Source organism: Podarcis gaigeae, assembly GCF_964106915.1.
Source record: "Podarcis gaigeae genome assembly, chromosome: 8".
Classification (NCBI taxonomy): Eukaryota; Metazoa; Chordata; class Lepidosauria; order Squamata; family Lacertidae; genus Podarcis; species Podarcis gaigeae.
Window position 1 is genome coordinate 5,473,004 of NC_139684.1, and position 13,293 is coordinate 5,486,296.

Sequence of the window (13,293 nt, forward strand, 5' to 3'; positions counted from 1 at the left end):
GAAAAAGGAGGAGCTGAGGGTCCCGAAATTGACTGATCCTTCCATTATTATGCTTGACGCAACCCAACAGCTGCCTCACTCTGCCACCCAGCCTGTGGGGTCCTCATAGACCGTGCAGGTGTGTGGAGACATCCCAGGACCTTCTCGAACTCTTGTGTGGTTCATTGAGACACTTAGAAACAAGTTCCTAGCCCTCTTTGTTTGCAGAGATATAAGGAAAAATACACAAGCAGTAATTATTATTATTAATAAGAAAATTTTATTTATACCCCACCCCACCCTCCCTGGCCAGAGCCAGGCTCAGGGCGGGTAACATCAATAAAATTACAATAAAACATAATAGGGGGGGGGGGACCAGTTTATTAAAATATGGGTTAAAATACAATTTAAAATGCAGCCTCATTTTAATGTTGTTGTTTAGTCATATCCGACTCTTCGTGACCCCATGGACCAGAGCACGCCAGGCACTCCTGTCTTCCACTGCCTCGCCCGCAGTTTGGTCTGACTCATGTTCGTAGCTTCGAGAACACCGTCCCACCATCTCGTTCTCTGTCGTCCCCTTCTCCTTGTGCCCTCCATCTTTCCCAACATCAGGGTCTTTTCCAGGGAGTCTTCTCTTCTCATGAGGTGGCCAAAGTATTGAAGTCTCAGCTTCATGATCTGTCCTTCCAGTGAGCACTCAGGGCTGATTTCCTTCAGAATGGATAGGTTTGATCTTCTTGCAGTCTATGAGACTCTCAAGAGTCTTCTCCAGCACCATAATTCAAAAGCATCAATTCTTCGGCGATCAGCCTTCTTTAGGGTCCAGCTCTCACTTCCATACATCACTACTGGGAAAACCATAGCTTTAACTATATGGACCTTTGTTGGCAAGGTCTCATTTTAATAGTAGCCCATAAATCAAAACCATAAGGGGAGGGATACATAAGGGTCAGAATGAGTCCAAACCAAAGGCCAGGCAGAACAGCTCTGTCTTGCAGGCCCTGCGGGAAAATGTCAAGTCCCATAGGGCCCTGGTCTCTTGTAACAGAGTGTTCCACCAAGTCGGGGCCAGTACTGAAAAGGCCCTGGCCCTAGTTGAGACCAATCTAACCACCTTGCAGCTTGGGACCTCCAAAGTGTTATTTGTGGACCTTAAGGTCCTTTTTGAGGCAGACCAGGAGATGCAGTCAGTTCCTCTACAGTACTAGGAAACTCGGGGCAAACTGAATGTGATGGTCCTCCAATATTACTAGCTAGCCCTTGCACTGCCAAATATTTAAAAATACTGAGTAGCTGAGGGGTCCTTTTCTATAGGACATTTCTGGGTTAGAATTTAAATAAGCCTCAGCCCAACCTTTAACCTGCAAAATTAAGGTTGGGTCACATCACATGGCTGTTGAAAGCCAATCCTAGACATTTTCATGTATTGTAAACTGCCTGGATGCAGCGGAAATCAGGGAGATTTTTTTCAGCAATAACTCCTCAAACCCCCAAACCTGTAATTCAGCAACCAGGGACTGTTCTCACAAAAAATAACACCCAGTTTAGAAAGAGCAGGAAGAACTCTTCCCTTGTGTTGCTGTGACCCTGATGCGCAGTCACAGAGACAATAAAACTCCAGCTTTCTCTTAAAACAACAACAACAAAAAACTTTATTGTCATTGCTAAGAATCCCAAAGTGTGGTATTACATCATACCATTTGACTGGGAATTTGCCCTTAGTGAAGGTGCAAGGAGACAGAGGCACCTCCACCCTCTTCAGATTTTCTGGGATTGAAAGCATTTGGTATTTACTGGGTAATCACCCATGGGATATAATCCCAAACTTCAAACAATGAATGCTTGTTGTTTGCTAAACAGAGTTTACTCAGAGATGAGAGAAAAGTCCGAACATGTTTGTCTTCAAGGTGTGGGCCACAGATGATCTCTTAGGAGTGAGGCAAATATTTGACCCAAGTGTTAGAAGCAGTCCTTCTCTTGGGTCACCAACGCACCACTATTCAAAGCCTTCTTATCCTATTTTAACCAACGGCAGCTTCCCTCCCCCAAAGAATCATGGGAACTGCTGTCTGTTAAGGGGGCTGGAAATCGTAACTCCGTGAGGAGTGAACTACAATTCCCAGGACTCTCTGTGGGAAAGCTGTAACAGTTAAAATGATATAAATTGTTTAAACATGCTTTAGGTGTATGGCCTTGGCTTTGTTGGTGTTGGGGACGTGGGTGGTGCTGTGGTCTAAACCACTGAGCCTCTTGGACTTGCTAATCAGAAGGTCGGTGGTTCGAATCCCCACGACGGGGTGAGCTCATGTTGCTCTGTCCTAGCTCCTGCCAACCTAGCAGTTCGAAAGCACGCCAGTGCAAGTAGATAAACAGGTACCACTGCAGCGGGAAGGTAAACGGCGTTTCTGTGCACTCTGGCTTCCATCATGGTGTCCCATTGCACCAGAAGCGGTTAAGTCATGATGGCCACATGACCCGGAAAGCTGTCTGTGGACAAATGCCGGCTCCCTCGGCCTGAAAGTGAGATGAGCGCCACAACCTCATAGTCTCCTTGGAATTGACCTAACTGTCCAGGGGTCCTTTACCTTTTACTTTTTACCTGTTGATGCTGGGCCCTTTCCACACTGGGCCCTTTCAGAGGATTTGCTGTCCTTCGCTTCCTTCCTGGCTGACCCAAGACATTTTGGTCTGAGAGTCAAAGAACAAGATCATGCCCACCCATCCCACATACAGAACACAGGTCTGAGGGCAACAGGCGTGGTCGGAACCCATCTGGAGTCCAGTGTCCAGTTCTGGACAACACAGTTTCAGAAGGATCCAGGGTCTGAGAACCGCGCCTTATGGAGGGCAGTTGGGGATGTTCACCCTGGAGGAGACTGGGACCTGCTCCTGTACTCCTAATTTACCAAATGAAGGAGTAGCCAGTTCTCATAAGCCCTATGTGCCAATATTTCAAAGCACTCCACCAGGCCTTAATTGGAAGTGGACATTCGCCGGTTTCTTACTCTTTTCACATCAAGGTTCCCCTTGAGGATAAGATTGATACCATTACACTGGCTGTGGCAAAATTTCTCTCAGAGGTGGTAAAAAATCAGAAATCAGTATGTCCAGGCTAAAGCTCCTCTGTTGGCTGCCAAGGCTGATCTTGCACCTTAATAATTGTTGATACATACTAAGCAATCTTTAGACACTGCATCAGGGAGAAGTACCAGTTGTGGCTCCTGGGGGGAAACGCACCAAAGTTTAAGTTAATGGAGACTGGTGCATGATCAGAGACTGTCACAGACCCAATTTCTGCACTCTCCACCTATCATAGAATCATAGAGTTGGAAGAGACCACAAGGGCCATCGAGTCCAACCCCCTGCCAAGCAGGAAACACCATCAGAGCACTCCTGACATATGGTTGTCAAGCCTCTGCTTCAAGACCTCCAAAGAAGGAGACTCCACCACACTACTTGGCAGCAAATTCCACTGTTGAACAGCTCTTACTGTCAGGAAGTTCTTCCTAATGTTTAGGTGGAATCTTCTTTCTTGTAGTTTGGATCCATTGCTCCGTGTCCGCTTGTCTGGAGCAGCAGAAAACAACCTTTCTCCCTTTCCATCCTTTTATATATTTGAACATGGCTACCATATCACCCCTTAACCTCCTCTTCTCCAGGCTAAACATGCCCAGCTCCCTTAGCCGTTCCTCATAAGGCATCGTTTCCAGGCCTTTGACCATTTTGGTTGCACTCCTCTGGACACGTTCCAGTTTGTCAGTGTCCTTCTTGAACTGTGGTGCCCAGAACTGGACACAGTACTCCAGGTGAGGTCTGACCAGAGCAGAATACAGTGGCACTATTACTTCCCTTGATTTAGATGCTATACTCCTATTGATGCAGCCCAGAATTGCATTGGCTTTTTTAGCTGCCGCGTCACATCTAATGAAGATCACTTTTGGGTATTAATATTGGGTTCATGCGTGACAATGATTCATGAGAAAAACATGAGAAAGCCACTTCCGCCATTCGGAGGAGGTGGAGTTACGGGCTTCACAGCCCCATCAAGCATGCGGCGGCTGGAACCCAGCCCCCACACGAATGGGGGGGGGCTTCCTGGCTGCGTCACCTCCTGGCCAGCTAATCGGCTGGCTCTGGGGGTGTGGCCTGCCTTATTTCAACCAGGACATGGCTGGGGATCTCCCTCTTTGCTGCCTGCCAGCTGTTCCTGCTTTCCCCGCCCTATAAGGTTATCGTTCCTTGACCGACCTATGGACCTTGGTTGGTCGCCGTTGAGGGGCCTGGTAAGAATTTCCCCACTTGACAAATTGGCACCAGCCACTTGGTTTTCGCCTACCTCGTAGCAAATCGTCACAACTCTCTTGGTATTGGTGGTTAGGCAGTGGTATTGTTCTGCAGTTGGAAGAGGGGAGGAAGCGCAATCACCTGCCCCACATATTGAAGGGTAGTCTGATAAAGGATTCTGGGGTGTGTGGCCCTGTCCAAAGCCTATGGAGGTGAGGGCCTAAGTTACGCCCCCCAATCGGTGGCCCTGGGGGAGTTCCTAGTTGATGTGCTTAGCAGGACTCCCCCTACTGGTGGTTAACTCTTCCCAGACTTCAAGTGGACGGTCTGAAGCCAGATATAGTCAGTTAGGACCAATGTCTAAGCCAATACCGCTCATCACCTGTAACCAATAAAGTTGTGGCTTTATTTAGCCCATTAAAAGGAAGAAGAAGAAGAGTTTGGATTTGATATCCCACTTTATCACTACCCGAAGGAGTCTCAAAGTGGCTAACATTCTCCTTTCCCTTCCTCCCCCACAACAAACACTCTGTGGGGTGAGTGGGGCTGAGAGACTTCAGAGAAGTGTGACTAGCCCAAGGTCACCCAGCAGCTGCATGCGGAGGAACAGCGAAGCGAACCCGGTTCACCAGATTACGAGTCCACCGCTCTTAACCACTACACCACACCACTACAACACACTAGCATTAACCTTAATAATTGTGTCATGTGTCATTATTTCCACTGGGTGGGGGGGATCTACCATGCAATTCCCTGCCTTCCAGATGCAGTGTCTGCCAGGTATCCAACCAGGTCCCATTCAGTCAACATTTCTGCCAAGCGTGGGTTGGAGAGTTTGTTCACCGATCGGTGCTGCGTCAGTCCTTAGAGTCATCACTGCAGCAATTGAAGTCTCCTCTCTTATTATGGTCCACCCTCTTTTAAAATGGCCTCTTTCTGTTAGTGTCTTCTGGATAAAGTCTTGTTGTGCTAAGTTGGGTGCATATAAACAGGCGGTGGTGATTGGATGACTGCCTGTGACGCCACAAACAAAGAGGTATCTGCCTGCCGGCTCTGACAAGTTTTCCTCAACACTCAGAGGGCAGCGCTTGCTTATCAGGACAGCCACAACTCTGGAGTTGCTTGCCTATCCAGCGTCCTTTTGGTAAAGCAGCCCTCTGGTTCCTGCTTTGATGTGTCTCCTGCAGGAGAACAATGTCTAGATGTTCCCTCCACAGGGCTGCCTCTACTCTGACTCAGGTCTGCGTATGCAAATAAGGAATTGAAAATGACGTTCAGTGATTGGATAGTTACAGAAAGTTGTTACTGTTGCCTTGTAGTTGAGCTCTATATAAGCAGGTTGGCTGAACCCTTCAGTTCAGTTCTGTTCTGGCCTGTGAATAAACAAGAGCTGACTGAAGAATCGCTGTGTCGTCTGATATGTTCACCCACAACTTAACAGGGCTGCCTCTACTCTGACTCCCCTCTACCGTTGAAGGAAAGAAGCTCTATTGTTTGACTTGTAAAAATCATAGTAATGTTGGTAGAGGTGCAGATAGGAGAGAGTTAATTCCCAGGTAAGCAACTCCTGCTCTATTAAAGATGGCATTTTTCAAGAAACTCAATTTTTCTGTTGGGCTTTTAACTTGAAAATCAAGCAACATAAACTCAAACTGGGTAATCTTGGGACACACACTCTGTCTCAATCTAGCCTACCTCACAGGGTTGGGGAGAGGATAAAATGGCCAATCAAGGTGGGATAGAAATGTGACAAATACATAATGAAAAGAGACTTTTAAAATTCTAGGCACATTTTAATTGGCAATCACTCCAAATGCAGTAGTTTTTCCCCCTGATGCTCCAAGCGTAAGATGAAAAGGAAATGAAGAAAACCCAGGGTGAGAAGCTGTTTCTTTCATCAATCGACAAACACTGCGGTGGGGAAAAGTTGGAGGTTTATTAAGACATCCTTTCTCCCCCACAAAGGCTGATGTGCAAGAGGCAGAGGATGTTGGCTTGGAAGCAGGCTCCAGAACTTTCTCCTGGAAAGAAAAAGAAAAAAATGGAACAGAGAGCATCAGGCAAGGTATTGGGATGGAATTAAATCATTTGATTTATTAATTTATTTTAAAATGTTTTTGTTTTTAAACAAATACAGTGGTACCTCGGGTTAAGTACTTAATTCATTCCGGAGCTCCGTTCTTAACCTGAAACTGTTCTTAACCTGAAGCACCACTTTAGCTAATGGGGCCTCCCGCTGCCGCCGGAGCACGATTTCTGTTCTCATCCTGAAACAAAGTTCTTAACCCGAGGTAATATTTCTGGGTTAGCAGAGTCTGTAACCTGAAGCGTATGTAACCCGAGGTACCATGTACATTAACCATTAAACACTTATTCAGCAGTACAGTTAATGGTGTTTGTTTTTCTGTTGTCTCTAGACATACACTAATACATTCAACAGTCAAACATATTACTTGATCAAACCTCTCCACTGAGAATATTGAGTGGTTGGTATACAAGGTCCTGGTTGGTATACAAGGTTGGTATACAAGGCCTTGATTTTGGTCATTAACATTCTTAATGAAAGGGGTCAATGTTTCTTGAAGGTGAGACCCTCAGACATTGCTACATCCCAGATATTATTTTCCCATATGTTCCTTGGTATTTGGAACATGGGAAGAGATAGCATCAGACAAGGAATTTGGATGGAGTTAAATCATTTATTTAATGCATTTCATAGAATCATAGAGTGGGAAGAGACCACAAGGGCCATCAAATCCAACCCCCTGCCAAGCAGGAAACACCATCAGAGCACTCCTGACATATGGTTGTCAAGCCTCTGCTTAAAGACCTCCAAAGAAGGAGACTCCACCACACTCCTTGGCAGCAAATTCCACTGTCGAACAGCTCTTACTGTCAGGAAGTTCTTCCTAATGTTTAGGTGGAATCTTCTTTCTTTTAGTTTGGAACCATTGCTCCGTGTCCGCTTCTCTGGAGCAGCAGAAAACAACCTTTCTCCCTCCTCTATGTGACATCCTTTTATATATTTGAACATGGCTATCATATCACCCCTTAACCTCCTCTTCTCCAGGCTAAACATGCCCAGCTCCCTTAGCCGTTCCTCATAAGGCATCGTTTCCAGGCCTTTGACCATTTTGGTTGCTCTCCTCTGGACACGTTCCATTTATTTCCCACCCTTTTCTCCAAGGGGCTCCAGGGGCTCCCTGATTCTCCTCCCCCATTTAATCACCACAACCACCCTATGAGGTAGGCCAGGCTGAGAATGACCAGCTCAGGGTCACCCAATGAGCTTTGTGGCTGAGGATTTGAACTCTGATTTCCCAGGTCCAAGCCTGACACTCTCACCACTTTGCCACACCAGTTCTCACACACTTTATAGAACCCTGCAGCTCATGTTACATCAACAACAGAGACAACTGACGCTGTTTTTATACCAGTTCAACCACTGTGCCTTTCCAGTCGCTTCAGTGGGGCTGCAATGATCAGCCAGGGCCAACAATAGAAGTGGGGGAAGGCTATAAGATATATTTCATGTTCAATGCACAACCAATTCTGAGTAACACTTTCCAGAAATGCGCCGTGAACCGAGTATTTCTATGGACATTCACTTCTGCCCTTTGACATTATGAAGGGGCAGCTTCACCCAATTATATGCAATCACATTTGAAGGTTTCCATAAGTGAACCCCATGCGAATGCAACAAAGTTGTTGTGTGATACTCATTCTGTTGTGCTACCTCCTGCCAACCTAGCAGTTCAAAAGCACGTCAAAGTGCAAGTAGATAAATAGGTACCGCTCCGGCGGGAAGGTAAGCAGCGTTTCCGTGCGCTGCTCTGGGTCACCAGAAGCGGCTTAGTCATGCTGGCCACATGCTGGCTGGAAGCTGTACGCCGGCTCCCTCGGCCAATAAAGTGAGATGAGCGCCGAAACCCCAGAGTTGGCCACAACTGGACCTATTGGTCAGAGGTCTCTTTACCTTTATGTTGTGCTACAGATCCAAGTTTAATGTTCCAAGTGTACAGTTCGTTCAGTTCATGGGTGTGCTTGCATTATTGATATGTCATTAGGATCTCAATATTTTCATCAGGTCTGCATATTATCATATTTATTATTAACCTAAAACTGAGGCTGCATGTTTATTTTATATCCAGTCTGAAGATTTTTAGCCAGCTGCCCAATCAATTTATCACTAGGGTCAAAGCTGTGCTCCGTGGCCCTGGGGAAGACACAGCGGGGAAGACGACCCCAAAGGGGGTTCCTTTGTGATTCTCTAGTTCCATGTATAGTTGTGTGGAAGGGGAAACAAACACAACTTGTCCCTGAGGCTGGAATACACTCTTTTCACTCTGCAAACCCCTTTCAGTTGAGGACTCACCTGCAAATTCATAAGCAGCATAGGTAGGGATCCCTCTGCACAAGGCTTCAATGTTTTTCCCATATGGGGCCAGGTTAGTGATCTTCTTGGGAGTAACCATGTAAGTGAGTTTCTTGGGTGCCGGCCCTTTGGTACGATCCTTCTAAACAGGGGGGAGCAACGACACAGAATTGAAAGACGGGACTGAGTGGGTCATATGTGTTTTTGTGACCATTGGTTGGATAATTCAATCACCAAATTCAAATAAGCAGAAATCTTGAAGGACAAGTTTGGATGTACTCATATTATTTCAGGAAATGCAAATTTAGCAGCTTATCCTCCAAGAACTTGTCTAATCCTCTTTGAAATCCGCCCAACAAGGCTTCTCTTGTCTTTACCTGTTTTTCCTTGATGGCTTCTGGAAGAGTGGTCACATCTGGCATGACATTTCGATTCATTTTGGTAAGAATGCAAGATTTCTTGGAGAGGATCCGGGTTGCCATGTAGCCCTGCCCAAGCAAAACAGGAACAGTCAGAGGAGCATTACGCAGGAAGGGACAATTCTGTCAATTTTACTTTCTTTCAGTTTTCCAGTCTTAAACTCGGCTCACCCCATTACCACCGCAAACTCACAACCTTTAAAGAAATAAAAAGTCCTGCATACAATATTCCCTAATATAGTGCAATTTTATATATTCTGTTCACTAATATATAAATTTACAAATTATATCCCCTCAATTTATTTTTGCAAACTACTTTCAGTGGGGGCTTTCTCTGCAATTGACCACTATATAAATTTTATGAAATAAGTGCATGCATTTTGTGCAGTTTTTGGATGGTGAACTGCATTATGAAATCTGCAGAGTTGTGCCTCATTTGGCATATTGCCTTGGGAAGTAGTGATGACGCAGGTCTGCATGAAATGTGGAACTGAGCTTCATTTCACCCCCTCCCCAATACTGCATACTCTATTATAGAATCCTAGAATCATAGAGTTGGAAGAGACCACAAGGGCCATCGAGTCCAACCCCCTGCCAAGCAGGAAACACCATCAGAGCACTCCTGACATATGGTTGTCAAGCCTCTGCTTCAAGACCTCCAAAGAAGGAGCAGTGGCGTAGCGTGGGTTGTCAGCACCCGGAGCAAGGCAAGTAATTTGCGCCCTCTAACCCAGGTAGGGGCAGGTAGGGGCAGAGAGCTGCGAGTGCGAGCGCCCCCCCCCCAGATGTTGCGCCCGGTGTGGCCAGGCCCCCCTGCACCCCCCACGCTACGCCACTGAGAAGGAGACTCCACCACACTCCTTGGCAGCAAATTCCACTGTTGTTCTCCACTATTGTTCTCATACCATTTCGGAAATCACAATTTCGATCGATTCATTTTTTTATGTGAACTAAACTGAATTCCTTCCTTATCCCAAGTAAAAAAACAAAGGCATCTGAATGTGTGGGTGCTCCTTACAGTGCCGTAATCCCAGATGTTGTTCCAGGAGTGCCAGCCATTGTTGTTGTCCACGTTGACCACCTGCTTTTGGTTGTCAATGCTCACAGACTGATGGGAATGGCCCCCCACATTTCCCTGGTTGTTTTCGCTGATATTCTTGAGTGGGAAAAATGAAGAACAGCAAGACAGTCAGATTTTCAGTGTTCCAGATTTTGCAATAAACATTTCCTTGTAAATGCAGAATGGAACAAAAAGTGGACGTCCACCTCAGTAAGCATGACTGAAGCCAGCTCTCAAGCACAGTTCAGTCTGAAGCATTAAGAAGAAGAAGAATTTTATTTATGGCCATAGGCCCATACAGGTAAAAACGACACATAAATAACAACTTGTGCACGTGGGGAAAACAGCCGCTAAAACACCACTATAACAGTAAAATACTATAAGATAGAATGGCATACTACGCCTTAGTTAGCTTGTAGTGCTCCTTGGCGTCGCTTTTGGGTAAGGACAGCGACCAGGAACCTTGCCACTTTCAGGGTCGTATGAGTATCCTTATCCTGCAAGATTTGGGCAAGGTGGAATTTTGGTGGGGTACCCTCTAGTTTCTGTATGATTGATCCCAACAAATTTGCCCGTGGCACATTGAACAGGGGGCAAGTGAACATAATGTGCTGGAGCGACTCTGGTGTCAACTTATCACATTCGCACATGGCGGGGGCTTGGCCCTTTGAGAATCTATGTCTCAGGACGTTGGAGGGAAAAACGTTGAACCTCGCTTTGGTGAAGGCCAGTCTATGGGCAACAGACGAAAGGGAGGAGAGGTATGATGGAACGCAGTAGGTTAAAGTGATACCAATGTTCTGAGGCGAACAAACACCTCCCCCCAGCATATAATTTCGCTGTAGATCGATGTCATCCAGTCTTTGGCGGATCAGTCTTTGAGCAGTAATTTGGTCTAGTTTTAGGGAATCTGAAGGAGAGATTCCATAACAGTCTGAAGCATTGTTTTTTTCAAGCTGTGTTTGGGGATGATAGAATCCTAGAAATGTAGAGTTGGAAAGGACCAAAGGGTCATCTAGTCCAACCCTCTGCGATGCAGGAATCTTTGGAAGAGCACCCGCTCCTATCCCTCAAAATCTGGCAAATTGGCCAGCCTACGCAAGGCTCAAGAATGTCCCCATAGCTGCTGTGCCCACATTCACAATGCAAGAGGGTCTCATCCCTCATACCTACGGGACCGCCTCTCCTGGTATGCCCCACGGAGAGCCTCAAGGTCCATAAATAACAACACCCTAGAGGTCCCAGGCCCTAAGGAAGTCAGATTAGCCTCAACCAGAGCCAGGGACTTTTCAACACTGGCTCCAGCCTGGTGGAACGCTCTGCCTCATGAGACCAGGGCCCTGCAGGATCTGATTTCTTTCCGCAGGGCCTGTAAGACAGAGTTGTTCCACCTGGCCTTTGGCTTGGAGCCAATTTGATTCTCTCTCTCTCTCTCTCTCTCTCTCTCTCTCTTCCCCCTTTTCCTTCTCCTCCTGCGATGAGGCTACATTTTAATATTTTAATGTTCCATTATTTTAATGTTGTATTTTATTTTTGTTTTTAAGTTTGTAATCATTCATCTTGTTTTTATTATTGCTTGTAAGCCGCTCTGAGCCCGGCCTTGGCTGGGGAGGGCGGGGTATAAATAAAATATTATTATTATTATTATTATTATTATTATTATTATTATTATTATTATTATCATGCAGAATTCTACACCAAGATATAAAGGCAGCCTCAGAGCACATCCAATTTCAAGCTTCTAAGAGCAGCAACAAGACAGAAACTGAAATAATGTGATGAGAGCAACGTGTTTAATCTGTCTTAGTACTTACATTATCGGCTAAGGTGGGGGCTAGGAGAACGCCCAGGAGCGCAACACTCAAAGCCTGGAACAGATTTCAGAAGAAGAGTAGCGTTACATGACAGTCATCTTCTATTTATAATCAACTTGGGTTTTTTAAAAAATTGAAACATAATCTCAGTACAGTATTTGGAATACTATAAACTAATATACAAAAAACAACAACTCAGGCTGTGAATCCAGCCGTTTCTCGCTCATTCCTTTGCTGCATAAAGTGCCTTTACTCTTTGCCTCCTATTTTGGACTTCCGGCAACTAGAGATGGATTCAAGCATGCACTGGCTATCAAATTATTCTAAATGGGGGCAGAGAAATTTCCCAAGTGCCTTGCTTTCCAATGTCCAACTTTGACATTAGGATTCCGGCTGCAGCATCCTATGTACGTTTAGTTTTCCAGTAGCTAAAAGGACAGTTGTGTTTGTTAGTGCAGGGGGGTTACTTCACGTTATAAGATTAGGACCGCAATCCATCACAGAGTTAAGAGCTCTTAAGCACAGTGCCTCAAGAGCATTCATGGGCCGGAGGGCTTTTTCACCATGAGTGTGTTTCTTGCATATTCCTCAAGGAGCTGAAGCCCACCAGGTCTACATATGATGTAGCAGATTTATTTTATGTTAGTTGTTGCATTGCTTTTCCTCCAAAGAGGGTAAGGTTCTCCCCATATCATTTAATCCCCAAAACAGCCCTGTGAGGTACGTAGTTCACTGGTGACCCTGGCCTAACCTACCTCACAGGGTTCTTGTGAGGATGAAATGGGGGGGGGGTGGAGAATCATTTATACCACCTCAAATACATAAATACATACATAAACAAAATCTAGAAATTGCCTCCCACAAAAATAAGAGGTTTTAGGGATAAATTGGGTTTTCCGTCGCATGGGCTTTCAGTAGAAAATGAAAAGTTGTGTATACTCACAATCAGCTTCATTTTGTCGCTGGAAGTGGTGCGGGATCAGCTAAAGGGGAACCCTTCCACTTTATATACTCTGGTTTTCAAACATTAGGTGTGGAGAGTCCGGAGGGGTAGGGCCCCCTTATCACAGTGGGGCTGGTCCTCCTCGGACCTGGGGCATGTATGCGAAGGACAAGGAAACCGGGTGACGCCATACAGATAAGCCACATGAGGCCGATAAAAGATATAATCAATACACTTTTTGATAACATTTGATTGCACAGAATTAATGTGTGGGAGGCGTCATTTTAAAACTGCTGAATTAAGACCAAGTTTAATCCCACAAAACAAACATGGCTCGCCTAGTAAGCCTGTTGTGTGAAATGTCAAGTAACATTCCAACATCTGCATTGATCAGAATGGGCAGAAATCTGGATTTT

General features: G+C 45.6%; 1 protein-coding gene and 1 long non-coding RNA gene across 2 annotated transcripts in view; both read right to left on the minus strand.

Moving 5' to 3' along the window:
- Positions 1-3,513, minus strand: part of LOC310851268 — a 204,054-nt gene extending 200,541 nt beyond the window's left edge. Inside the window, exon 1 of the long non-coding RNA XR_014567675.1 lies at positions 3,473-3,513. This is a non-coding gene — a long non-coding RNA (uncharacterized lncRNA). The remainder of the gene's footprint in view (positions 1-3,472) is intronic.
- Positions 3,514-6,038: 2,525 nt separating this feature from the next.
- On the minus strand, positions 6,039-13,014 carry LOC310850660 (gastrokine-1-like). The gene is made up of 6 exons (XM_083752308.1): positions 12,878-13,014; positions 11,935-11,988; positions 10,079-10,216; positions 9,019-9,129; positions 8,642-8,783; positions 6,039-6,287 (listed from the first exon to the last, which is right to left on the minus strand). The coding sequence occupies exons 1-6, from the start codon at positions 12,887-12,889 to the stop codon at positions 6,205-6,207; spliced, it is 540 nt and encodes a 179-aa protein (XP_083608434.1). The 5' UTR covers positions 12,890-13,014; the 3' UTR covers positions 6,039-6,204.
- Between the last annotated feature and the right edge of the window lie 279 nt (positions 13,015-13,293).

Bases quoted from the DNA above. Each gene is read 5' to 3' on its own strand.
- LOC310850660 (XM_083752308.1), bottom strand. The intron at 10,217-11,934 runs GTAAGTACTAAG...TTCCCACTCAAG, and splicing joins CCCCCACCTTAGCCGATAAT to AATATCAGCGAAAACAACCA. The intron at 8,784-9,018 runs GTAAAGACAAGA...CCCCCTGTTTAG, and splicing joins AAGCCATCAAGGAAAAACAG to AAGGATCGTACCAAAGGGCC.